The sequence below is a fragment of the Thunnus thynnus genome, chromosome 19 (genome assembly GCF_963924715.1).
Source record: "Thunnus thynnus chromosome 19, fThuThy2.1, whole genome shotgun sequence".
NCBI lineage: Eukaryota > Metazoa > Chordata > Actinopteri > Scombriformes > Scombridae > Thunnus > Thunnus thynnus.
Window position 1 is genome coordinate 15,593,325 of NC_089535.1, and position 25,330 is coordinate 15,618,654.

The window sequence follows — 25,330 nt, forward strand, 5'->3', positions numbered from 1 at the left end:
GAGCAAAGGTTTCGCAAACTGTCGGTCAAATTTCAAAGCATGCTTTGGTGCAAATTAATGAACGACAAATATAAATATTAACATATAAGTGGTGGGATGTGCAAGCTGCAGATATAACACTGGTTCCAGTACATGGAGAAGAATGCACTAATCTCAGATCCATCAGCCTTTCAAAGGACTGATCGTTAGCAGAATGCATTTGATGTTTAATGTAACTCCCAGTCAAGCAGAGAGTTGTGACAGTGATATCACTATTAGCCTACTGCCTGAGAGAGAGCTCTGCAACCAGGCTAAAATGGTGTACTTCATCTGATTTATCTCCTGTGAAGTGTACCACTTGTACATCATAGTTTAAGAAAGATGGTTTGCTTGCTGTATGTAAAACATACCGTACAAATTTTGCTCACAGCTTTGTTCTTTGCTTTCATCGCTGTCTGTGTCTGATAGCAATCTAAAGCTTTCCATTATTCTTCTTCCCTGCAGTTTGAATGTGTACCTGTAAAACTGTGCAGCTCTTTAAACATTTGTGTCACACCGCTTGGAAGAAACCTAAGTACCATCACAAATACTAGAAGCAGCATTCATCTTACACTGTCAGCTAATGAGAGCAAACCCAGAAATAAGACAAGACGAATGAAAAACAGAGAGTGTGAATGATTCATATTTTTACGAATGAAGATAGGTTTTCTTACTCTTTGTATGCTGGGGCGACCCAGTAAGGGTTCTCAGAAGCGTCCTTGGCATGACGGAGGATGGCCTCTCTTGCGTTACTGTCATCTGATTTATCTAAAGCAATGTTCTTTACAATGAATGAAGATAGAGTGCCTCCATGAGCTGCGACTCTGCCTCCACGACCTGTCAGGACACAGGATTATTGGATTAGTTGCAGTTAAAACTTATGTACATTAAAAGAAAAAAAACACACACACACCTTTTTAATGTTGGATGACAGAACTTCATAATGATGTACTATTTTACCAACTCACATAAATGTTAATATACCTCTATTGTAATAATAAAAAAGTAACCTGTATAATCCAAAAAACACTTAAAGCCAATTTCTGTAGAACAATCAGTGGTAGCAGCATGGGGGAAGTACACCATTCATCTTCTGAGAAACCACATGATGTGCCAAATAAAGTAAAAGTAGGAGAACAATCAAACCAAAAATCCTGTAAATCCTGACCTCCGCCAGTGAAGAGCAGACTGACCTGAAGGTCTGCTATGGGCTAGTCTTTGGTGCCAGATGATGTCATCATCTGGTACCTACTATACTCTATGGAGTGACATCACCTGGCATTAAAGGCCAGCAAATAGCTAGCTAGCCTACTAGCTACATATTGGAAGATTTTATATTTGATGATTTTTGCTCGACCTAGTCAAGAGAGCAACTCAGTAACATTTGCTAATTAGCACTAAACACAAAGTTGGGACTGATGGGAACGCCATTATTTTTGTAGGTATTTGCTCAGATTTGGACAAGTTAAAAATTTGACATGATGATGCTGGTAAATGTAAAAATCTACAGTGGCTAAAACTAAATGGAGGTCCTGTATATGATTTCAATGCAATAGTCAGCTTCAACAAGGATGAAACTTAGTGCTTGCTTAATGGTATGTGGTCAGATCACAAATTTATCCATTAAAATACACCACTGAAACCTACAAAATATTTTAGTTTAGTTTATTAAATTTCATGAGACTGTATTTTGTTATTCATAAACATTCTACAACTATTTTATAACATACTCGGTTGTGCACAATAGTTATGTACTGTTTTCTTAAATTTAGGAGCAGATTATCACGTTATGAAGTTTGTATTATTAATGTGTAGAATTCCATCTTGTACAGTTGCATTCTGGGTTGCTCCTGTCTCTTTAAGGCCCCCCTTGCTAATAAGCCCACACTGTTCTGATTGGCCAGCTTTCCAGAAGCCTAGTGAGGGGCAGCCATATCAGAGTTGTGATGAGTTACTGCTGATGAAAACCCGACATTTCTTACTTTATTGCTTCATATTAAAAGCTTTTAAATAACCAAATAATGGGAGACTTTTATTGTGAAGAATTTACAGGAAATTAAATGTGTTCCTCACCAAATTAGCAGAGCTTAGTTAGTGGCACTAAAAAAAAAAAAACAGTCGACACAACAACATATGGAGATATTTGGAGCTCTCTTTTCAGCAGATCAGTTAGAAATAATGCAGGGAGGAATAGTACAAGCAGAAACAGCCACAGTGATGATGATGTTTGATGAAGAGCTGCAGACCACCAGCACACCTCCAACAGGTAAACAACTTATTTTAATTTGCTGTACAGCGTGCCAGCTCGACTCGAGTCATAGCTCGGCGGGACTACTCCCAAAACAATGGAGAAATGCCATAATGTTAGCGGAACAGAGCAGTGAACTTGAGCGCTGTGTGTTCAGCAGATGACCATATAAAGAAATCCGTCATGAGCCGACGTCGGCTCGGGCTGAAAACAGAAAAAAATGTTGGTAACTGAGCATTCAGAGTGGTCTGATGCCGGTGCTTTTTGCTCACAGGGATTACTTCTACATACATTTACCTCATTATTTGACACTTTGGCCACGTTTAATATGAACAGCCGACACTGTAATGTTATATATATATGTCTGAAAATAAGGAAAAGCATAATAGGTCCCCTTTAATGGAGATTTTGGGGGGGCGACTCTTGCTTTCAGGGGGGGAAACATTCTAACAGTTGTCTTAAACTATCACGGATAAGATACACACACGCATGAGCACACACAAACACACTTACATTCACATTCTTAAACACAGGGATTTCCTGCTCTAGTTGGGCAGTGGGTTTTTTGGGGGGGGGGGGGACTGAGAGGCAACTCCTTCCTTTGCTTGTAAACATCCAGCCAACCACCAAACATTACCTTGCACTTCTGGAGAGCGATTTCACAATGAAGATAAACAATATAAAGACAGCCTGTCGTTCAAAATACACTGCCCTGCTATCAAGTACTCAAACTTATTTTCATAAAATTGACCTACATTTTCATTCGCAGACTATTCCATTTTATGTTTGTCTCTTCCTCTCAACCTCTATAACTCGTTTTCTTACTTGTGTACTTACGCAATACTGTGCAAGTGTTAGGCTGTTCCAACAATTTCTAATTAATGTCATTTTGCTGAAAAAGTTTGAAGTTAGTTAAGTATTTTTGAACGTAGACAGCTTGTAACAGTGAAGTTAAAGAAGAAAAAAACAGGGGTATATTGAAAAATACAAAACCTTTGCTTGAGTTTCTTATTTCAAGATTTTTCGTAATCCCCTTTTACAATTTTGGATACTTTTTATATGTTCCCAGTACTTTAAACGTTTTTTTACAGAGAAAAAGTTCACACTAGTTTTTTTTCTCCATTGTGGAGTAAATGGTGCTGAAGGAATAAGTGTGGAGATGAAAACTGTGAAAATGAAAAAAACAACAGCAATGAGCCAACTGGAACACAATGAAGCAGGAAACGTTGTTTGGCACCTAGGCTTATTGGAACGACGCTCGAACTGTATTCACCATCATGCATAGGTGTGGCAGTAAAAAAAATATCAACTGCCCAACCATGGGTTCCATAGAAAGTTCACAATGCATCATTATGTCCCAGCACTTAGAAAATATGAGGCAACAGCAGGCTACAATGAATCTTTGAGAGGCCAAATGGGAGCAGTGTCGTTATAGCTCTTGACTTCAGCTAGATTGCATAATGCAGAACACATCAACAACTATGGATTTGTACATCTGCCTCAAACTGAATCATGTTCTCATCCAGATAAGAACATGACTAATAATACGCTTCAAAAACAACAGCAGAACTGTAGCTGTAGCTCTTGTTACTGTACTTAAATGTAATGAAAGCATTTGTTTTGCATTTTTGTTTTAGCTCATCAGCTGCTTTGTCTCATAATTTGCCTCATATATCGTGTTTTTCTTGTTACTTTTGTTTATTCTGTTTAGTTAATGTTTTGTACTGATAAAAGCAAGAAAAAAAATGAAGAAATGCACGTTACCTGGTCCGGACACAGGAGGCTCAGGTTTGTGGGACTTCTTGGGATCAAGTCTGTCCTTCTCCAGCTGTTTTCGAGTACTTCGCTGTCGGGCCTCTCTGAACATGGGTAAGGCATGAGCTGGAGACACACAGGGTAAACAAGGATAATCAAGTTGCTTAGGTAACTCAAACTGCAAGATCACATAACACAGCCGCACAAATAAGCAGACAGGACACCTGACAATATGTTCAGTGTTTGGAGCTGAAAGAAAACAGAAATGAAAAGCTGAGATTTTACAGTGTTTTCATACAGAAAGAGCTGGAATACGTCCTCACATCTCACCTACTACTACACCCTGCAGCAGTTGCGTAAAAAACACACACACCTGTTGACCTCTGGCAGCATCTCCCCTCTTGTGTACTCTTTCTGCCATAGTGCACACCAACATATTCATTATATCCCCCATGTTTAGATTCAGACAATCGCTCTGCCACTCTTCACACTTTTGTGAACACTATCACAATAAAGGCCCCCAGCACTTAAAGCCACGAGAGTGTGAGTGAATGTGTGCATGAGTACGTGTGAATGAGTGCCCTTAAAGATGTGCGAGAAGGAGAGAGTGTGTGTGTGTGCGTGTGTATACGAGCGTTTGTGTTTGTGTAAAGTGAGTGTATGCTCTGCTCTTATCCTCAGAGGTTACAAAGAGACACTTTAGTAAAGGGTTAGATAAAGTGATTTTCCATTCAGGAGCCCTGTCGCTGTTCAGTGTTAATTCTTCTCCTCCACGCTACATTAAGCAAAAAGGTTACTGTTAACAGATTCCCTCGCTTTTCTCAATGGGCCATCACTTGCTTCCTGTCCCCTCTAATTTTCCAGTGCCAGGGCATCAAGTGCGTCACTCGCCGCATGAGGCAGTCAAATGTCTGCCTACTTCACACCCTGTTGGCATGGCAATGAAATCACATGATGCATATGAAAAGGCTGCCGTAGCCCAAACAATAAATGAGGTCTGAATTGTGTCTCGCAGCCAATCAGAGACAAAGTGTCAGCAGCTCTTCTGTTCCTGTAGGTTCATGACTTCAGTCCGGGGGTGAGAGAGAGTGAGGCACGCACAAAAGAGATGACAGCCTCGTGTGTTGGTGATATGACAGGATGACAGGTAGTGTGTGTGTGGTGTGGACCATCAAGAGATCACGCCAGCAGCGGTGGGAGAGGCGGCTGTCCCTAGCGTGATCTGGTGTTACTGGAACCACATGGCCGCCACGTGGCACAGTGCCCCCCGGCTGTCCATCCACTCATCCACACCCTACTCCATCAGCTAATGGGCCTGTGAAAGCCCTGAACACACTCCCATTCTTCGCAAAGCCCCCCGGTATGAGATAGTGTTTGAATGTTTGTGTGTGTATGAGAAGCAAGAAAGATGGGTTGGTATTTTTGTTCTTTATGTCTGAGATCGACACATGGTAAGAAAATGCTCCTACTATCACATCATGCATTTCGGAAGACGGCTAGCTTGTTCTTGTTTCTCTCTGGCTGTTAAAACGCACACTGCTGTATCATGTGAAGAGCAATAATGAGCAGATGGGTTAGTGGCTCAAGGTGGAATAAACTGCTGAAGGGCTTTGAGAACAACACTTCACCACAATTACCTCACCAATTGTTTGCTGATCAAAGGGACATGTGTGAAACTGCATGCCTTGAACAAAAAAGGCAACACAGCGAGGAATTGGGTTCAAAGTTCATTAAGTGGCAAATTAGTTTGTTCTTAAAGGTTTTGGATGGAACAGATTGCGAGTTTGTTTGCATGTGTATGTGTCTACGAGTGCAGACATGAAGAGACTTACGTGTAATGATGTAATCTTGCGTTAGCGTCTCTGCTTGTTTCTCTTTCCGCTTGCTCTTCACTACACACAGCTTAGCCCCCCTGGAAAAGAGCCATGTGGTTACAGATGATGCTATTTGAAGGTACAGTATCATAGAAAACAAAAGGTCTCTATGGTGTCAAAAGATGCATTGCATTGTCCTTGAATCATTTTATCTTTTCATCATTATCACTAATTCATCTACAGAGACTAAGCTTGTTTTATAAATGTATATTAAGGTGCAGCTGCTGAAGCTTTGGTGTAGACAAGGTGAAATAGAAATGAATCTCGCTGCTTGTGGCAGTCAAAGGCATGCCTACTTCACAACCTGTTGGCATGAAAATAAAATCAAAGATGCATATGAAAAGGCTGTATCAGTCTGAGGCGACTGTGTTGATAACAATGACCAAAAATACACCAACTGAAGTAGTAGATGCATTTTTTTAAATCATTTTTGGACAACAGTGGAGTTCTATGGCATGAAGCCATAAGAAAAATTCTGTTTGTAGGATTAATTCAGTGCTGGCTTTAGTCTCTTTTAGGGGAATTTCTGTTAAAAAATTAATTACACACCAGACTTATCCATTAAGTTCTGATCTGAATATACCTGTGACTTTTGACGGGGTCGTAGTAGACTTTTGCCAGTCCATTACCAGTTCCCACCATTATCTGGTTGAGTTTTGGGTGCCACAGGCAGCGGACGACACTCTGCAATACACACACAGAAAGACAGACACAACAAGACACTGTTAAATGTTTTTTTTGTCCAGTAACTGTGATACATGTGAGGAAAGGAGTCAGCAGGTTGTGGAAAACTTTCTATAATGTGGGTCACATTTGCAAGAATGTTTACAGGCTTTCTGCTTCTCAACTAACAAAAAGTAACAATCATATTTTACAAGTATTGAGTATGTGACCCAGGTTGGTTGTGGTACAGTGGGGATCAGTCCCAGCTTGCTCTGCTGCTCTAGTTGACTATATTTGGTTGTTGGGATGAGGGCTGGATCCCTCAGTCTGTGTGTGACAGATGGCCCAGTGCCAATAGGCAAATGTGACCACATTTATCCAGAGGTGTGTGTGTGTGTGTGTATGTGTGTGAGAGAGAGAAACAGAGAGCAAAAAAGGGGCAGAGAGAGAGAAATACACGCACAGTTGTTGGACAGTGATGTAGACCCTCTGTTCACTCTGATATGTGAGCTACAGTAGAGAGCCAGACTCTCTGGAGTTGTAGTAGTGTCTCATTTCTTCACACACATTATTAGAGCATCACAACCTTCTGTGATGAGCTGTGTTGAAGAGCGCCATTTTTAGCACACATCTGCAGTTGTAGAACATTTGTGAGAAATAGTGATTGAACGTTTGGCCTGCGTTTACTGTATGTGGAACAGAGAGGGCAGTCTGAGGGGGGGGGGGGGGGGGGGGGGGGGGGGCGGGGGTCTGGGGCAGGAGTGTAGGATGGGGGTGGGTAGGACTGCGACTGGGATGTCCAGATTCAGTGATGGTGAAAGCTGCTTAACGCCCAGCTGTTCAACTTCCCACCAGGATACCAGGGGAAGGAGTCTCAATCATACACACACGATCATATACACACACGCAGACAAGAGGTCAGGCACGTACACAGACAAGCAGTCATGCATACATGTACTGAGAGAAATTTTTTTTTAGATGATTTAGATGTAGAAAATATATAATAATAAAGTTTAAGGGATCATCAAATTTCTATATATATATATATATATATATATATAAACATATAAATTACATATATATATATAAATTCTAACACTCTGTGCAGTAAATAAAATTAGAAAAAAAAAGGTTACTTTCCAATATCTTGTAAGTATGCAACATAATTAAGGTATTTTTGTCCGTGTGTTGAAATAAGATAACATCAAACATACATTTATACACTATCAGGCCAACAGCTCAGTGGTTTGTAGCTCATGGGACAGATGAGGGTTAATCTGCTCAACCAGATCATGAGCCGGCTATAATTGATAGAAAGATCTGGAAAATGCTTTAAACAGGATGTGTTTAACATGAGCCTCACATATTCCATTCATATATTGGCTGATGGATTATAAGATTGATGAATAATTAATTAATTACTTAATAAGCAAACATGAAAATATGTTTTCAGTGTAGACACTGCGTTGTATAATCTAAGCATAAAAACTTCATTTAAGACACTCTTGAACTGTGAAAATCTGCTGTATTTTTTCCACAAAGAAAGCCCAAACCCTTGTATCAACATGTACGTATCATGAGAGATAAAAGTTGATCCCCTGTTGATGCACTTCAGCGTAAATGTGTAATGGGTTATAAATTGTCCTGTCGGGGTTGCTAAAGCAACACGGAGAGGGAAGACAGAGACGACAGTCAGGAATTCTGTTACACTCCACAGGTACTGTCAAACCTCGAGGAATCCACCCAATCCACAATACGACAACACAGCATAGAACGGCCCAAATCAGGCAGTAAAACCAAAATAAAATTGACAACACAGCCAAGTAACTGCAGTCCAGTTACTTGGCTGTGGAACAAGTCAAACAGAAAGAGCAGAGCAGCCTGAAACAGACCAGTTCAGTGGGGCCCACCCCAGCTGAATCCACCAACAAGTCCACAGCCAAGCACAGCTCAGTCAATCCAACACTAAGACTGCTTTCCAGATATTCAGACCAGTGTGTTTATAGTCCAGGAACCCCTGTTTAGGCTTCATGTCCACAAAATTACATCACATCATGAAGGAGGAAACTTTAATCAGTCCGTTCTTCAGTAGCAGACTTCTATGTCTCATCACATTAAAATACCAAAGGCTGATTAGAGCTAAATAAGACAGCCACTTGCCTGATATGTATGCTGACTATGAAATAAAGTTATGCAGCACTAATGGCAGACAACAGTCACAGCTGTGTTCCTTGTTTAGTCGCTGGTGAGTGGATCCAAATGTACACCGCTTCTGACAGACTGAGCAACACAGGCCAACTCCATGCAGCAGGGGGGATGGAGAATACGACTCTTACACACCTCAGCTACACACTGAATGTGCAACTGTCCGAGAAGTCTTCAATTAGCACGAACTACCTGCCTGGAACAACTGGCTTTTACATCTTGCGAGATTTACTTGGTAAAATGCACAAGAAAGAATAAAGTTGAGGCCTCTCTTCTACATTTCACCCTTGGCTGCTCTTACTGAGGATGAAAGACAGACTGTTCATATCAAAGGCCACCTTGAAGAGCAAGGCACAGGGAGCAGCTCACTGTTAAAGAGCCATCAAGCATGAGATAGTAGGAGTAGTATAAGCAAACCGCAACTAGCCGAGGTGATCCAAAAATGGTTTTTCATCTACTAAAACCTCTGTCCATGCAGAAAAACAGCATTAATTATTTAGTAGGGCTGGATAATCACTAACTGTTTATCTGCACTTCTGAAATGCAGGAATACGCATTTTCCAGAACACTAGATCATTTAGACTTTAAAGTCATGCTGATTATTTAGAATTTTTGCCCCCAAGTCAAACTGAATATCAGACTTCATCTTACCATTTTATTAACAAAAGTGACAGCATTAAATGTGGAGCGTCGCATCTGGCCAATCCCCGATCATTTAATAACAGCGGCATCAGCAGCAATATCAATGCAGTGTATTGAATCGGTGCATCATTCTTCTGTGAAATGTTTAAAACAAGTAATGTACTGCAATCAGTGCAAAAGTGCAGGAAATCACACATTACATAGCACCAGAAGACACACACATACATGTAAGCTGATATGTGAATATGTACAGAAATGCACACACATTACAGAAAGTGCACGAGGGCTGCAGGTTTCAGTAAGCCTCCATTTGAAATCCAGCCAAAGGCTCAGTGCTTTGCCAGTCAGCAGGATCTTACCTGGTTCCTGCCCCTTTTTGATGCACTCAGATAAGCTTAAGAGTGTCTGAAGTATTTACCAAACGGGCCTAAAACAGTCTCCACTCTCAAGCGCACCCCAGGATCCAGGTCTGGGGTTATGTAGACTGTTTAAGTTAGAAATGATTGGTGGTCCTTCCTTTCACTTGCCCGCCTGGTACGCCACTTTATAAAGACTGCACTTAAATTCTTGGGCCATCCCAGAGGCAGACGGCTGATGTAAACATAGTAAATAGCGCATTCATCAGGTTCACTGAGTGCATGTCAACTAGATACAACTGATATGCTGCAAAAACTAAATTTACAGCATCAAAATTATATTAGAAGCTACCAATAATACTTGGTGTGGTCAATCTGATTGTTAGAGTGATGGCTGGTGGGTCGGGGGGGAGGGGCTGAATATAGAAGATGCATTGTAAGTAAACTTTGTCTATCAAAAACATACAATACCATGAATGGCACTAATCCAAAAATGTAGGGCATCAAAATGGTCTAGGCTAGGCAATCTGGTGCTAACCCTAACCCTCCCCCTCTACAAGTAAACATCTCTATTGGAATTTGTCCAGTAAATGTCAAAATGCCAAAAAAATAAACTAAAATGTCCATGCAATTTAGCAGGATTACACTAATGATCTCTATTATCAACAAATGACGGCAACCCCCATTAACAGCCATTCTCCAATTTAAAGCACATTTGTGAAGTTCACAAATAACGTGATTCACCAACATAACTTTTTATTTCTCTGTGCCCTCACAACAACATTTTTGGAGGATAAAAGCATAATTAAAGTACTTTAATCATTACCATACATTTTGAAAGGTTACCACAATTAACAGAAATAAAACTACTGCCAAGACAATTGGCAGCGTGTAACAATCTCTAGACTGCATTGTTTTTCGTGGCTCTGGGTTGGATTTTGTGGGAAATCTGCTGCATTTCTGTACAGCACAAAGGATGAACAGACAGGAAGCGGTTTTGCCATCCGTCCAGTGAAACTGAGCTGAAGCTGTCAGAGCATCTCACAATGGCAGATGGTGGAACAAGTGAAAGGCCAATGGAAAAATCACTTCCAAATGTTTACCCTTTTCAGGAAAGTGAAAGAGAAGACAAACGTCCACAGGGTGATGTAGGGGAGGACGAGGGTTGTTAAGTTCTAAACAGACTCTTTGACCCAGTGTCTGAGGTCTTTCTTTGATGCTGTGATATCGTCACTACAGTGACAGCGGGTGCAAATGCTACAGCTGATTCTGTTTAGAAGAGTCTATGTAGACTTTGCAGGAAGAACTTAGGTACAACAATCAATAATTACCTTCTTGGTCTAAAAAAACATCCATTCATATGTGGATTGTGTTGTGTTGACTTTTCACAAATGAATAAAGCCACCTGCCGTCTCTGAGTTACACCATTAATACTGAACACTCAATAAGTCAAGTGTACTTCAATTGGAGCACACTGTTAAGCTCTGTCAGGTATGTGCTGTCATCTTCTAACTACTGCCAGACAGGAGTTCTAGCTATCAAAAGAGGAGGGAAAATGTGGTTTTAATTTTGAGAAATATTTGAACAAATAACGCCAGAGGCTGTTGTCAAAGGCGTTTGTTTGTGGTAAGTACACTAAATTATCATCAGTCAATTGACGGTGACAGAGTTTTCAGGCATTAAAGTAAACAGTCTATTCTATTTTAACATAGTGTTGTTTTTCTTCACTTTATTCTTAACTTCAGACAACTGCACTGACAGGGTCATCCAGCCTCAGACATGAAAGCTTACACTCAACTTTGAATCCACCAGTGATCCTCTTATTTAAATTGACAGCTGAATGGCATATTATTATATCAAAGTTGAGTATAATCCAATGATCTACACCCTAAATTTGAGGTGAAATGCAGGTCATATTTAGATCAGGAAATTCCAATAAATAAAAGTGACTACAGTTTTTTTTTAAAATAACATTTTCAATGTTGTTAAAATCACAGCTAAAATGGGTCAGCTGAAACATAGACTTCCTCCTCCTCTCAGTTAGTGCAACTGTGCAGTGGGGTGTGCACTTAGTGTAGATGCGGTCCTGTGCCAAGGTTTGCAAGCTAACAGCAGCTGGCTGGCAGGGAAGGGGGGACACATAGACACACACAAACCCATCTTTTGTCTCTTTTCCCTCTCTCTCCAACATGTTCAGTCTACGGCTCATGTGAAAGTTTCATGCCTCAGCCAGAGAGACCAAGTTAGAAGCTATTATCCTCTGTCGGACCTCACTGTTATGACTACAGATACACAGTGCTAAATTTGTTGAATAGGGCTCGAAGAAGAGGAGACGGTGGAGGAAGAGCAGGAAGCAATAAAAGACAAAAAGTTTTTCTACTGAAGACAGCACCGCTATCCTTCGTTTCAGCACCTATGGCTGGTTGCCTTCACAAAATGGATTTCTGAGAAAGCAGGATTAGTATAAAGTATGTAGTATGCTCATGTGTGTGACAGTGTAGTCTGTGCATGTGAATGGAACATTTTGTTTGTGCTGATTATTCCTTAGATTATTTAATTTCATATATAACTCAAAGGCAGTACATATAAAAGCCAAGGGTTTGTGGGAAGGATTTGCAGTAAGGAAAGGTCACATTACTCCGCTCTCCCAGCTTGCCTATAACCATTTTTTAAAAGTTTCCTCCTTTGCCTTCAGTGCCCTCCATAACTCTTCTCATCTTCCTCTGTATTGGAAGAACACATCAATACTGGGGTAAGAAGGAGAAAAAACATACTCTGCTATGCTGCTGAGAAACCACAGGAGTTTAGTGCTTGCTTAAGACACTAAGTCATTCAGAGGGATGTGCAATCATAGGATTGTCTTATTGATTTCAGTCACAAAAAACACAAAACTAAATTCAGTTTCTGAGTGAACTGGTTTGAATTAAAATGACGCGTATCTGACATAATTATGCCATAATAAAACATAACAGAGGCTGCTAACTGTTCTATTTCTCCAAATTCCAGTGTGCTTCATATTTGCTGTCAGGAACTATAAATACTACAGACTAAAATACATGCTATGGTTCATATTGGTTTATCTTTTATACAGGTCAACTCAATTGACTTTAGATTAAAGCTGGATTAATTTCTAAAGGCTCCTAGTGGACAGTGCTTATTATTTATGCATCATATGGACAGCATTGAACAAAAAGAAGAATGTAGATGAATCCAGATGAATGCTAATGGCAAGTTAAATGTTTACAGCTCTCAGAATGTGCTGCTGTTGTTGTGTTTTTAAGGAGATAAAATTATGTTAAAGTATTTTATGGCTTCAGTTTTGTTTGAGCCCAGACTACTTAAATGGAAGAGAAATGACATGCACATTGGTTTCATTGTGGATTCATTATGTTTTTTTTTCCACTATGCGTCAATTTGGGTCATTTTGGTTTGTAACCACCAAACATCAACCAGCTGAAAAACAACATCTTACAATGAGAGCAGTTGTGGCTGTGGAAGTCAAAGCAGAACTTACTGCATCGGTGACTTCAATCTCATAGACCCTCTGGAAGGAAGTTCGGTCAAAGAAAACCAGCTTCCCATTTCCCTCATTTTTCTTCACTGAGGTCCCTGTTACAAGAAGCTTGTCATCTGGGCTAAAACAGCAGTCAGTCCTAATAGGGAAAATTACAAAGATACAACATCAGCTCATATTCCACACATAATTCACTCATACATGAAAAGCTGTAATGAGGCAGATTGCAAATTAAGATGAAAGTTAAAAAACCTCACATAGCAAAGTAGTTGGTCAGTCCAGTGGCAACATTTACAGGCTTCCTGAAGTTGCGTATATCCCACATCTTCAGAGTGTCATCACCTAGAAAAGAATAGATGGAGGCAACAGGTAAACTCTAAATTGTGAGCTTTACATTACAGAAAGTCAACAGAGTGGAACTTTCTTAAAGGATGTTTACTTTACTGCATTTTCCGTTTACATTACAGAGATACAGTACGTTGAGTGAAACTCTTATACAGAGTTATTCCTGTTTGTCTTTGTGTTCGAACTCTCTTGTCTAGATTACATACCAAGCAGAAACTCAAGAGATCTATTGAGGGTGTACTGTGTTTTCTTGGTGGTGGTCTCTGTTTATTTGTACACTCAGGAAGAGAAAAGCCACTTCTCTGCTTTAACATCATCGCTTTAGGTCAGTGCTCAAGCTTTAGACCAATAAACTAGAAGCTCTAAGTTGCACTGTTGATGAAAGCAACTTCTTACCTCCACGTGAAGCTAAAGTCACGCCATCATAGGAAAAGGAGAGGCAGGAGGTGTCTGATCCTGGAGTATGGGCTTGTCGACAATGGAACTTTGTGTGGACCTAAAAACAAAAAATTCTCCAGTTAGACAACTGAAAGCACAGCTGAGGCATACAGTAAGGTAATAACCCTTCCAAGCTAAAAGGAAAGGTAGTAAGTCTGTATGGGTACACACACATTATTGAAATTTGCATCATGACCCTGCTAAGCTGGTTCTATTAAAGTTTTTTGATTGATGTGCAACACAACTACAGTTGCAGACATGGCTGATATGTACAGTACCAGCAGAAGTTTGGACACACTTTCTCATTCAAGGGAATGGGAAAGTATGTCCAAACTTTTGAGTGTATGTCAAGTAAAGGTTAATTGCCATTTCATTATTCCATGTCATGTGCATGGCCCGTGTATGAAAGTGAAAGTCTAGTACAGAGGTCACGATAGCAGCAATCCACTTCTGTTTGTGTCTAATAATAGATATGTGCAAGTAACAAAAATAGGAATACTTGAGCAAATACAGATTCAAGTTACTTGTTTACATCCTGTTGATATTTATCACAAGTAAATATGACCACATGGTGGACGAAGACAGAAAAAAACAAACTAAACAAAACTGATCATTAATTAAAACAACATGAAAACTGCAGCTGGCTCTCCTTGCAGTTTTCATAAACATGCTGCTGTGGTCATTATAGGTCATCAATAAGAAAACAAGTTCTTAAATTATCCTGATGTCTCCAGATGTACTACAGTATAAAACTGCCAGCGCTTTACTTCAGTAGCACATGTCTAACGTGGTCACTGCAGTAACAAAAAGACCTTTTCATTATTTTCCTCCATGAAAAACATACTCAACTACGAAGCCCATTACAATTTGAAATACCACTAACGTTACACGCTGTACCCGCCACCATCTTTAAAGAGGCTACAGACCACAGAGATTTACCTTGGCAAGCTCACGTCTGACAGATGGTATTTTGACTTCTCCTCCTACCTGAAATAGTATTATAATATTCCTGCTTGGTATAGTTTACAGGCAATGACGCACAACAGACACCCTTTTAACTGCGGCCCTGGGCTAACATTGCCGTTTTGATTCTTTTTTATTATTAGCCATCCTTAAAAAGTATCACTTAAGAATATCAATTACAAAATACAGACAATAGACCCTTTTCACTGCAGACATTTGACTTCATTAATTGTCCCCGAAAACCATGCATGCACAATCTCAAATTGTGTTAGATTTTAGAAAACATAAGGTTCATTTCAGTGATAACCAGTGCTGCAGGAGTATGTGGTACTGTGGCTGTCATGATGAGTCATTTGGTCCTTACACAACCTTATATACAGACACAGTATGAGTTGTGTCTGTATTCTCGGAAGGAAGTCAAGCATGTTTTCAGTGGGTGTCAGGCTCTGCCAGGAGTGTCCTTTCACAAACAGGATCTCGAGGTGCAGCCAGGGGGAGTAGAGTGTCCGGATTGGGGATATCAGAATCGCTTTTCTGCTCTTTGCAGATGATGTGGTTCTGATGGCTTCATAAGACCGTGACCTCCAGCACGCACTGGAGCAGTTTGCAGCCGAGTGTGAAGTGGTCGGGATGAGACTCAGCACCTGCAAGTCTGAGGCCGTAGTTCTCTGCAGGAAAACGGTGTATTGCTCCCTCCTGGTTGGGAGTGAGTCACTGCCTCGAGTGAAGGAGTTCAAGTATCTCCGGGTCTCGTTCACGAATGAATGGAAAATGGAAAATGAGGTCGACAGGCAGATTGGCGCAACATCAGCAGTAATGTGGGCGTTGTACTGGACGGCTGTAGTGAACAATTGAGAGCTTTGCCTTCAGGCTCAGTTCCATACCTATGGTCATAAGCTTTAGGTTGTGACTGAAACAATAAGATTGAAAATACAAGCTGCCAAAATAATTTTCCTTGTGGGGTGGCTGGGCTCACTCTTAGAGATAGGGTAGGGAGCTCAGACATCCTCCTTAGAGCTCCTTCGTGTCAAAAGGAGCCAGTTGATGGGGTTTGGAGCTCTTCTCTCAAAATAATGAGTAAATCAATCAATAATGAATACAATCCTTAGTCACAGCACTAAATATGGGTAATTCTGAAGCAGAGACAGTCCACGTTTAACCCCAGCTAGGTAAAGGACATAAAGACATACCATGGAAAAAGAGAGGCAGTCTGCACGCTGAATATTAAAACCTCCCAAGTATTTATGGGGCAATGTTTCGAGGTATTCATACAATCATCTGTATAACTCTGCCCTTGTAAATATTTCCACGGCACGTTGCTGTATGAGAATGTGATCTTAGTCGGCTAGGCTTTTAACATGTGATGATCAGCATGTATCACTGAAAACCAAGTAGGCTAAGTGACATTTCAGTCGAGGGTCATTGTATAGGTGAGAATAGACTGATCACAAAAGCTAGAGGGAATGGAATCTCACTCTGGTGGTGGATGGCATTTTAAGGATATTTTGGAAACAATGGAAAAATGCCAAACACCCACCCAAAATATACAAAATATTCCTAATTCATCCCAGCCTCTTCACTCATGCTCCCTCTGCACACAGAAGCATTTTAACTTCTTGCCTAAACAGCAGTTTCCAAAATGGCCTGCCATTCGATGTACGTCCTCTGTGCTTACTTGGAGTAAGTGGTGTACTACTGTAGTGCACATAGTGTGTGTGCCAAGGTCTGCAGCTCCAAGCTGGAAATAACCCAGCTCAACCCCCCCCCACCCCCCTCCACCCCCACATCCCCCAACACACACACGCACACGCACGCACGCACACATACACACTTCTCTCTATCTTTCTCACACATACAAAAGAACAGCAAGAAGAAAAGCTCCTTAAAAGTACACAGGCACTAAAAATGTGGACAATGAATAGCAATGAAAAAACGTGATAACCAATAAAAAAAAATTCTGTGACGTAAAAATTCATGTTACTCTTAACCTGAAGTTTACAAAAAATAATCCACGTCTACAGGCAGAGAAACAAATAACAGTATTCAAGTTTGTTTATTAGCGATATTACAATTAGGGCTAAAAAAGATGTATTATTTTTATTGTTGATTAACCAGCCCATATCCCATTTTGGGATTAATATTCTGTAAATCGACTATTCAATTAATAAAATAAATGTTTCAGTACTAATTACAACAATAGTTTCCTGTGTCTTCTTGCTTCCTCCTTCTTAAGTATGCCAGTGGCTTAGTTTTACCTGGGCAGACTAAAGCTGGATTATAGAGATCGATCATTAAAAGACGCTGGTGAAGCAATAGTTTGGGAAGTAGTCTTGCTAACACTCAAACAAACATAACCTTGGTTTATACAGCCACATTTTCATTAATTCTAAACGGAATGCAAATAAATCAGTGAATAGAGAATTGCAGCAATACAGGCTTTTGACTCCAAGAGGCGGATAAGGAATTTTAAGTGTGCAAAGTGTGGAAGACAGATAAGATAAATATAGAGAAATACTCGCTAAAAAAGCAAGGAGAGTGGAGCGTGAGGTGAATGAGTGATGTGTCCTTATGATACAAGAAGGAATCGAGGCCATACTTCACTTCCAAAGTAAATGGAGGGAAGTTATTAACTTGGACGAGACAGATAACACTGTTACCTTGAACTGTAGATAACACGGATTCCACTTTTTCAGGCCTTGGCCACTTAGCCTCTTAGTCTCTCCAGGGATAATTCTCTACCATCATCATTTAACTCATATAAAACCATTGACTCAAACCCATTTTCCCCACTTTTTTTTTTTATCTTTGATCATCCACTTATTCTTTTATTCACTGCATTGAAATTGACTTGGTTGAGAAATAAAAGTCAAGAGGTCAATTTAATATAAAGACTACATTTTCTAATCTTACAGCAGGCTTGAAAGAGCTAGGCCACAGGCTATCTGAGGCCTACTAAACAGCAGCTAAAGTCTAAAGTGTAAGGCTTAAACCTAGTCAAACACAGAATATTCTACCGTTAGGATGTGTAGTGACTGGCTGGGCTTCGATGATTGGAACCAAATTTATAAACCTAAAACAAAGACATTAGGGGCCTCTTTCCCATTACGCAATCACAACAACCACTGCTGTGTCATGAGCACATAGACAATGGGAGCGTATCCAAGCAAACAATTTTTATTCATATAAACGCAGGCACATCTATGCGTGATAGGGGCAGTGTGGGATGGGGTCAGCGGACTATGAACAGGAGGGTACACTGATGAACCATTTTCTTAGAATTATCATGTCTTACAGTACAAATTATGAGCTGCTGCATTGCTTAATAGCACAACATGAACATGGGTTATCTCATAGTGAGGATAGTCCAGGATGGTCTCTATGCTTTTTAGGAAAATAATAGTGTTGTCTGAGAGGTGCGGGGTGAGAAAATACAAAAAATATGTACGTATTACACCATAAATATACTGAAAGGACAAGGTGATGAAATCTGCTTTACACAACTGTCCAGAGAGAATTATGCAAATCGGATTTTTTTCTAAAACTTGTTTTTTGCCATATCCACGGGTTTCCTGAGGTCAACTAGTAAGCAAACTTATGAATTCAACCTGTAATGAAACATTCCACAAACGTTTTGTTTTACTCTCTTCATCTGATAACTTTCCTTCTAAGATTAATCCAATCTGTTGTTCGCACACGCTGTGTTTTAGCTCCTTTTATGTTGTATTGTTGTGCTATGTTATACTGTCTTCAATGTCTGTTTTGTTTGCACAGTGGATAAATGTTTCCTGCATGTTCAATTATATATTTAAGCAAATATCCTGCAACAGACAAATGGAATGAGGAAAAGACAACCCTCGTCCAACTCTGGAGGTAATGATGAAAAGAAAACATAAAACAAGGAAGGGAACATAGACTTGCAATAAAAATGCTAACTAAATGGGATAGTCAATGCAGGGCAGGAAAAAGATAAGAATTATTTAATTTTTAAACCTGATTATCTTAATAATAACTATCAATCAGAGAAGGTTGTGCCTTCAATAGGCAGCTAGTGGTTATTCTAGCTGCCTATTACACCCACTCTAGCTATTTCTAGATCATATAATGCTGTTGTGAAAGGCTGAGTGTTTATTTACTATCCTGATGTTGGCTGGCATTGGTAGATGCCGTGGTGTTTGCTTCCTGTGATAATCTACACAGCCGGCTTGTGAAACCGGATTCTTATACAGTGTTTGAAACTTCTCTCACGCCTTGTGACATCCTCTGTAAGCTGTGCCCTTCTCTCTGGCCAAGGAGCATCAGGCTAAATTGTCATAATATTATTCAGCAAACCAATGCGACCATTTTTCTACACACATAATCATTTATACAACTTACATGCGCACATACACACAGCTGTTATCAAGGTCTACACACATTCAGCAGCAGGAGTTCATAAATAGCTGAAGGAACACCGCATTGGGTTTCATCCTCAGTAGCCTATGATAACAATCTACCACAGCGCCAACTGTTCCAAACCAAGCTATCCAAGTATCATCATATAAATACTGCGAGACTCTGCCTTCCTCTAACCTCAATACTTTTACGACTGTACACCTATGAAAGACTTAATGATGCCTTATGTGCAGTCAGTTGTGACATCTCACTCTGACCTTTGTTTCTTTCTGTGGATCAAGTGGCCAAACCACAGTCCTGAACAGCCACTCTGATCTTTCATGGAAATCAACAAATGGTGATGGTGAAGCTGTGTGTGTGTGGGTGTTTTGGAGGATCACACTGGAGTGAGTGTCCATATAATCTACACTGCAAGAATTAAAGGTTAAAATATGTGTAAGCACTGGATACAACACTGAAAGCTATAGTACTCCTTCTATCTTCTATGAAGAGCATCTCTTGAAGGACAGAAATCATGTGAAAGTCACGATGGAGGTTGCAAGATTGAGATCTGTTGGAAATGTTTATGATCAAGCTGTCCATAGATGGACCAGATTGCACTTCAAATGTTTCAATGAAGACAGGCTCATGATGAGAGCTGTGTCTGTACTCTAGTTGGTTGTCAGATCCTTTGTCAGTTTTCTAAACATTTTTATTGGACTTTAAAAAATTATTTGTTGATTGTCTGTCCTAATCTCCCACAGCCCCATATTTTATGACAAATAGAGTTAGTAGTTTACAGTGATACTGTGCAGAGGGTCCTGTGAGGCTGGACTGTAAATTATGTGCTGACCTGTTAATTATTGCAGGTGACAATAAATTGTGTGCGACTAGTTTAATGTAAAAACAGGGTGTTAGGTGGAGGAAAAGGAGCCTACAATTGTAATTAATTTTATCAACAACAAGACGGGCTAAAAGTCAGAATCTCAAAGGATAAAAAATTAAACAAGGATTTGCCGCACCGTGAAATTCAGCTCTAGACGAAGTGAAAACCTCTCCTTGATCGCTGGTTTCTCTCATTATTATGGACCAATCGCTGTGAAAAAGCCACCTTGTGCAGAAAACAAGAGAGAGTTTCCCATGTCATCTGATGATAATACTCCCCGCAGACTGGTTTATCAAAACCACCTCTTTCGGGGTCCCACTTTGTAGTCTGGAAACATCTAAGTCCACCAATGACATCATAGCATTCCACAGGTCTCTGTGGTAATGTTTTGGAACGAAGGCCTGCAACCCTCGGTGCACAAAGTATCACCGAGTGCACATTACCTGGCAACCATTGAATGCAAATGAAGTCTTGCAATTCTGGCACCGACCCCTCCGGTCAGAGAACAAGCATGCAATCACTCTCTGTGGCAGTCCACTAAAAGAGACCTACTTGACTCCCATCATAGGATCAATCAGCTCATGTCAGGGTTCAAGAGCACGATGTGTCATCTTCAATAGCTCCTCTTCAGGCTGAGCTCTAGATCAAGGTCATGTACATGATTGATCGTGATTGATCTGCCTGCATATTCTGGCTATGAGTAATAGTGGTGATACAAGAGGAGATAGGCCTCCATTGGGGGAGGGAGTAGCAGTAAAAGCATGAGGTCAACTCCTTTTTAGGCTTGTGGCTGAATTCAAGTCAGCAGCACAGGTTGCTGATTAGGGCAGAGGGCACCTACAAAATTCTTGAGCCATTCAGACAGGACAGGCTCCAGTGGTCAGGCAACAGACTTGACTATTGTAAGCTGCTATGGGACGCAGGGTAAATATTTAGTTTGGAGAAGGAGGGGTAATAAATTTTGAGAGCTTTAACCCAATCACCCGGAGCCTGCTGCTATGAGCAGACCAGGGGTGGGATGATGGGTGAGTGGAAGAGAAGTGGGAGTCTATACAGTATTGGTGGATGAATGCACAAGCACACACAGTAAAGACACAATAGGAAAGTAGTTACAGGGAAAACAAATCCTCCATCTAACTACATTGTTTGTGTGTCCTGTGATTATGAAGTTGACTGTTGGAGTAATTATAATGTAGCCTACTTCCCATTTGACTAATCTGGATAAGCCCCTCTGTCTAATCAAGCTGTTCCAACTCACTAACTACAGCTTAATTGTCACTGTCACTATTCTCATATGAAATAACAGAAGCACTCAACCTTGTCCACATATGGGTTTGGACAGATGAAAGGATATGAAGTGTAGCAAAAGAATTAGAGATGTGCTAAAAAGCTAAAGGGCAGAAAAACAAGTTCTAATTCTCCAAGTCATTCATGAAAATGCACTCACACTCAATTGTTAAAAATCTACATTGTATACATCAATATATGTGCAGTCTTCCATCAATTTTATTTTCCATCTTAAAATGTAGTTGGTTTATAGAGTTTTGGGACTCTCAGGTGAGTAATCACAAAGTATTTCTCACACAGTGGAAGCAGCGACTTGTGAAACTGTTTGCAAAGGAACTAACTTTAATGTAAGACAGAACCATACTGGAATGATGCCTACAATATATCATCTAAAATACTGAATTATGAGTGTTGTAGGTCCCCAAAACCCCCTCTTCGATAGAAATGCACCTCTTACCCTTCTGTTTCCCTCTTCCCGTCTGTGTAGTGGACGTAAGTCTTGTGTGTGAACGAAAAAGTGAGCAATAAGCTGCCAAACCTGCTCTGTCTCTGATCCTTTCACAGGAACAACAGCAAGTTATTTCCTGCCCTGACACTGACCAGAGATGTGTCACTGTAGCAGTCATTAAGAAGAAAGACTCATGGGTAGACAGGAAGACATGGGTTAAGGAGTAACCAGCAGTGATAAAACATTCAAGTCCCCCAAACGATCTAATTGATGAAAGACGGAGAGGAGAGGCATTCTCCAGCCCTGAATGGAAGTCATTTTTGTTCACAGTGACAATTTGTCAAATAACTCAAGTGAAAACAGCGAAACAAGTGAGAGCAACGCTTCTCAGGAGCCAAGATCAACTATTACCTCAACAATGTGAATCTTGAAAGAATGGAATGTACACTTTGATCACTAATTGCCTAATTAACTAATAGTGGAAAATGTACAGAGGGAAATTGTGATTGGGCCTCCCAACAACTTCCATATAACTCAACTCAATCATCACACGCCAGTTAATTCAGTTACATAATCAGTTGTTTTTTTTAAGCCATGCTAGCAATGTGGCCCAAGGGGTGGCAATGTCAGTCTGTCCACCACTATGGTCCAGTCTGAAATATCTCCACAACTATTGAATGGATTGCCACGGAAATTTTGTACAGACATTCATGTTTCCCACAGGATGAATCCGACTGACTTTGGTGATCTTCTGACCTTTCTTGTTAAACCATCAGCGGCTTGACATTTTTGGCTTTTAGCAAAATACCTCAGATGGACTGGCATGAAATTTCATACAGACATCCATGGCGCCCAGAAGATGCATCCTAATGACTTTGGTCTTGACTTTTGACTTTTCCTCTAGCACCACCATCAGGTCAAAGTTTTCACTTGTCCTGTGATAAATCTCAACATCTACCGGATGGCCTGACACAAAATTTTATACAGACCTTCATGATTCCCAGATGGTGTATCCTGATGACTTTGATGATCCCCTGACTTTTTCTGTATCACCATAAGGTTCACAGGTTGTGGTTTTGAGTGAAATGTTACAACAACTATTGGATATGTTGCCATGTCTCCCACAGAATAAACTGTAATCACTCACTCCCTTAACTTTTTATCTCACACCATTTAATGTGTCCAATACTTTGGATTATGACTAAATATTTAGCAGGCTAACAGACTAAACTAAGATCTTGGACATGGTTAACATGCCTGCTTAACATCAGAATGTCAGCATTATCATTGTTGGCAGGTCAGCATGCTGAAGTTATCATTTAGATCAAAGCAATGCTGTGCCTAAGTGCAGCATCACAGAGCCACTAGCATGGCTGCAGACTGTTGTTTCTATAGAGGCTGGGCAGAATGACGGCGACTCTGACCCAAGCTCACTGCCATGTACCTCATCAGTCTGAGAACAGAGTCGATGCAGGTCAGAAAGGCTATTTATTAACATTCTCAACTACTTCAAGTTTGGACAAATGCATTTTTAAGCCAGGCATTTTGAATTATTCTCAGTGTTAGTGACTTGTTGAACTCTGGCCTCTCTGGCCTGTGACCAGATGACCTAAGTCTCATGACTCTGTACCCAAGGCCATAACAAAACAGACATCCTATGTTTACAACCCACTGTACATTGTGGTGGTTGGTATGTGTGTGTTTTAAGACTCACGCTGAGGTTTCTGTCCCAGATCTGGATGGTGCCGTCCTGGCAGCCTGCTGCAACAAGCTTCCCATCACGGCTGTAGGTGCAGCATGTGGGGGTGACCTTCTTCCCCTGGAAGGAGCGGGGTTTAAACACAGACTTGTGCTTCTTCTCTGAGTTCAGGTCCCATGTGCGCACAGTGCTGTGGACAGACAGAGAACTGAATTAATCCTCATCAAACTGTCATGAATCAGTCATAAAATATCTGTCCCTCAAAACATATTGGTCATTAACACCATCTGCACCATAATAAATCAGAATCATATAGAGATACAGTATATCCGAATCAATCTCATGAACATGAGGTTAGGCAGCTATGTTTTGCAGGGTGAGGGGTTAGCAAACAGCAGAACAGTAGATCAGTGTGACAGGCATGTCTGAAGCTTCCATGAAATCCTGATTCTCTTTCCTACATCTGTTGGACACATTACACAACCTGGACCACTGACAGCAAGGAATTAAAATGCAGATTTTTTTGGAAACATGCAAATGAGAGATTTAATTATATAGTGTTCTAACTTAGGCCCAACAAGAGTCCCTGATTGGTCTATATAAACAACTACACATTATACCGACTTCAATTGTGTTATTTAAAAAAAAAAAAGTTTACTAATTTACTTCACTAATATTGCATTTAATTTACCCATCAAACCAACAAAAATGGACATACATTTACACATAAAGAATGCATAATGAAGATATATGGTATCACCAATACTATCACCGAACTAAACATGAAACCATGTGACTCAATTATCTGTTAAAATAAGAAAAAAAAGGATGAAATAAAAAAAAGTCAAAGCAGATGTCAGTATTTCCGCATGCTTTGAATTTCAAAGTAGAGTGGACAATGATCTGAGAACATCAAGTTGTTTAAGTTAAAATAAGGTGGGATGTTTTTCCTTTGACCCTGTTGGCATGACTTGGTGTCTAGAGGATGTCCAGGCAAGGGATGTTGCACACAACTTCTTACCACTTAACCTAACTCTCATCAATTTATTCAACTAGCTTTTTATTCTTTCAGGGCCTTTGTGAAACCACCAGAATTCAAAACAAAGTTAATAACACAGCCTACAGTGAAAAAATGTTTTAAAAAAAGGAAAAATATGTTAAAGAGATAAAAAGAAGGCAGTAACAACAACAAATTGACATTCCACATTTATTTATTGAAAGACTGAACTACACACAAACATGTTTAACCAACCTTTCACACACCCACACTCACACTCACGCCAGACAGAATGCATCCAAATGTGTCTGTGACCCACTGGCTGCTTTAGTGAGCATCGTGACCTTCGGGTCATGAGGTCAGCAGAGGAGTATAAACACACAGTGAGGGCTGCTACTAACAGCCAGGCAAGGATTCCTCCATGGCCGGCTACAAAGTCACAGACACGCACACTCAACTGTGTTTGGATAAGTCTAACAATGTGATACAAATGCCAGCTGAAGACATATGGTTTGAGTGAGAACTGGAAAGGGTCAAATAAAACTCTGTTTGATGCATAGTTGTGTTTAAATCCACATAAACCATGGCTGTTAATAAATTAGAAAATCTCTTACTGGGAAA

The 25,330-nt window shown here is 40.3% G+C and overlaps 1 protein-coding gene across 3 annotated transcripts in view; it reads right to left on the reverse strand.

Moving 5' to 3' along the window:
- The window catches only part of LOC137170435 (WD repeat-containing protein 70), a 41,153-nt gene that overhangs the window by 973 nt on the left and 14,850 nt on the right, over positions 1–25,330 (reverse strand). For all 3 annotated transcript variants that reach the window (XM_067573835.1, XM_067573834.1, XM_067573833.1), the window contains exons 10-17: positions 23,728–23,902; positions 14,017–14,116; positions 13,533–13,617; positions 13,276–13,414; positions 6,479–6,579; positions 5,854–5,933; positions 4,031–4,147; positions 693–855 (exon numbers count right to left, since the gene is read on the reverse strand). In XM_067573835.1, the coding sequence (XP_067429936.1) occupies positions 693–855; positions 4,031–4,147; positions 5,854–5,933; positions 6,479–6,579; positions 13,276–13,414; positions 13,533–13,617; positions 14,017–14,116; positions 23,728–23,902 (960 nt within the window). The remainder of the gene's footprint in view (positions 1–692; positions 856–4,030; positions 4,148–5,853; positions 5,934–6,478; positions 6,580–13,275; positions 13,415–13,532; positions 13,618–14,016; positions 14,117–23,727; positions 23,903–25,330) is intronic.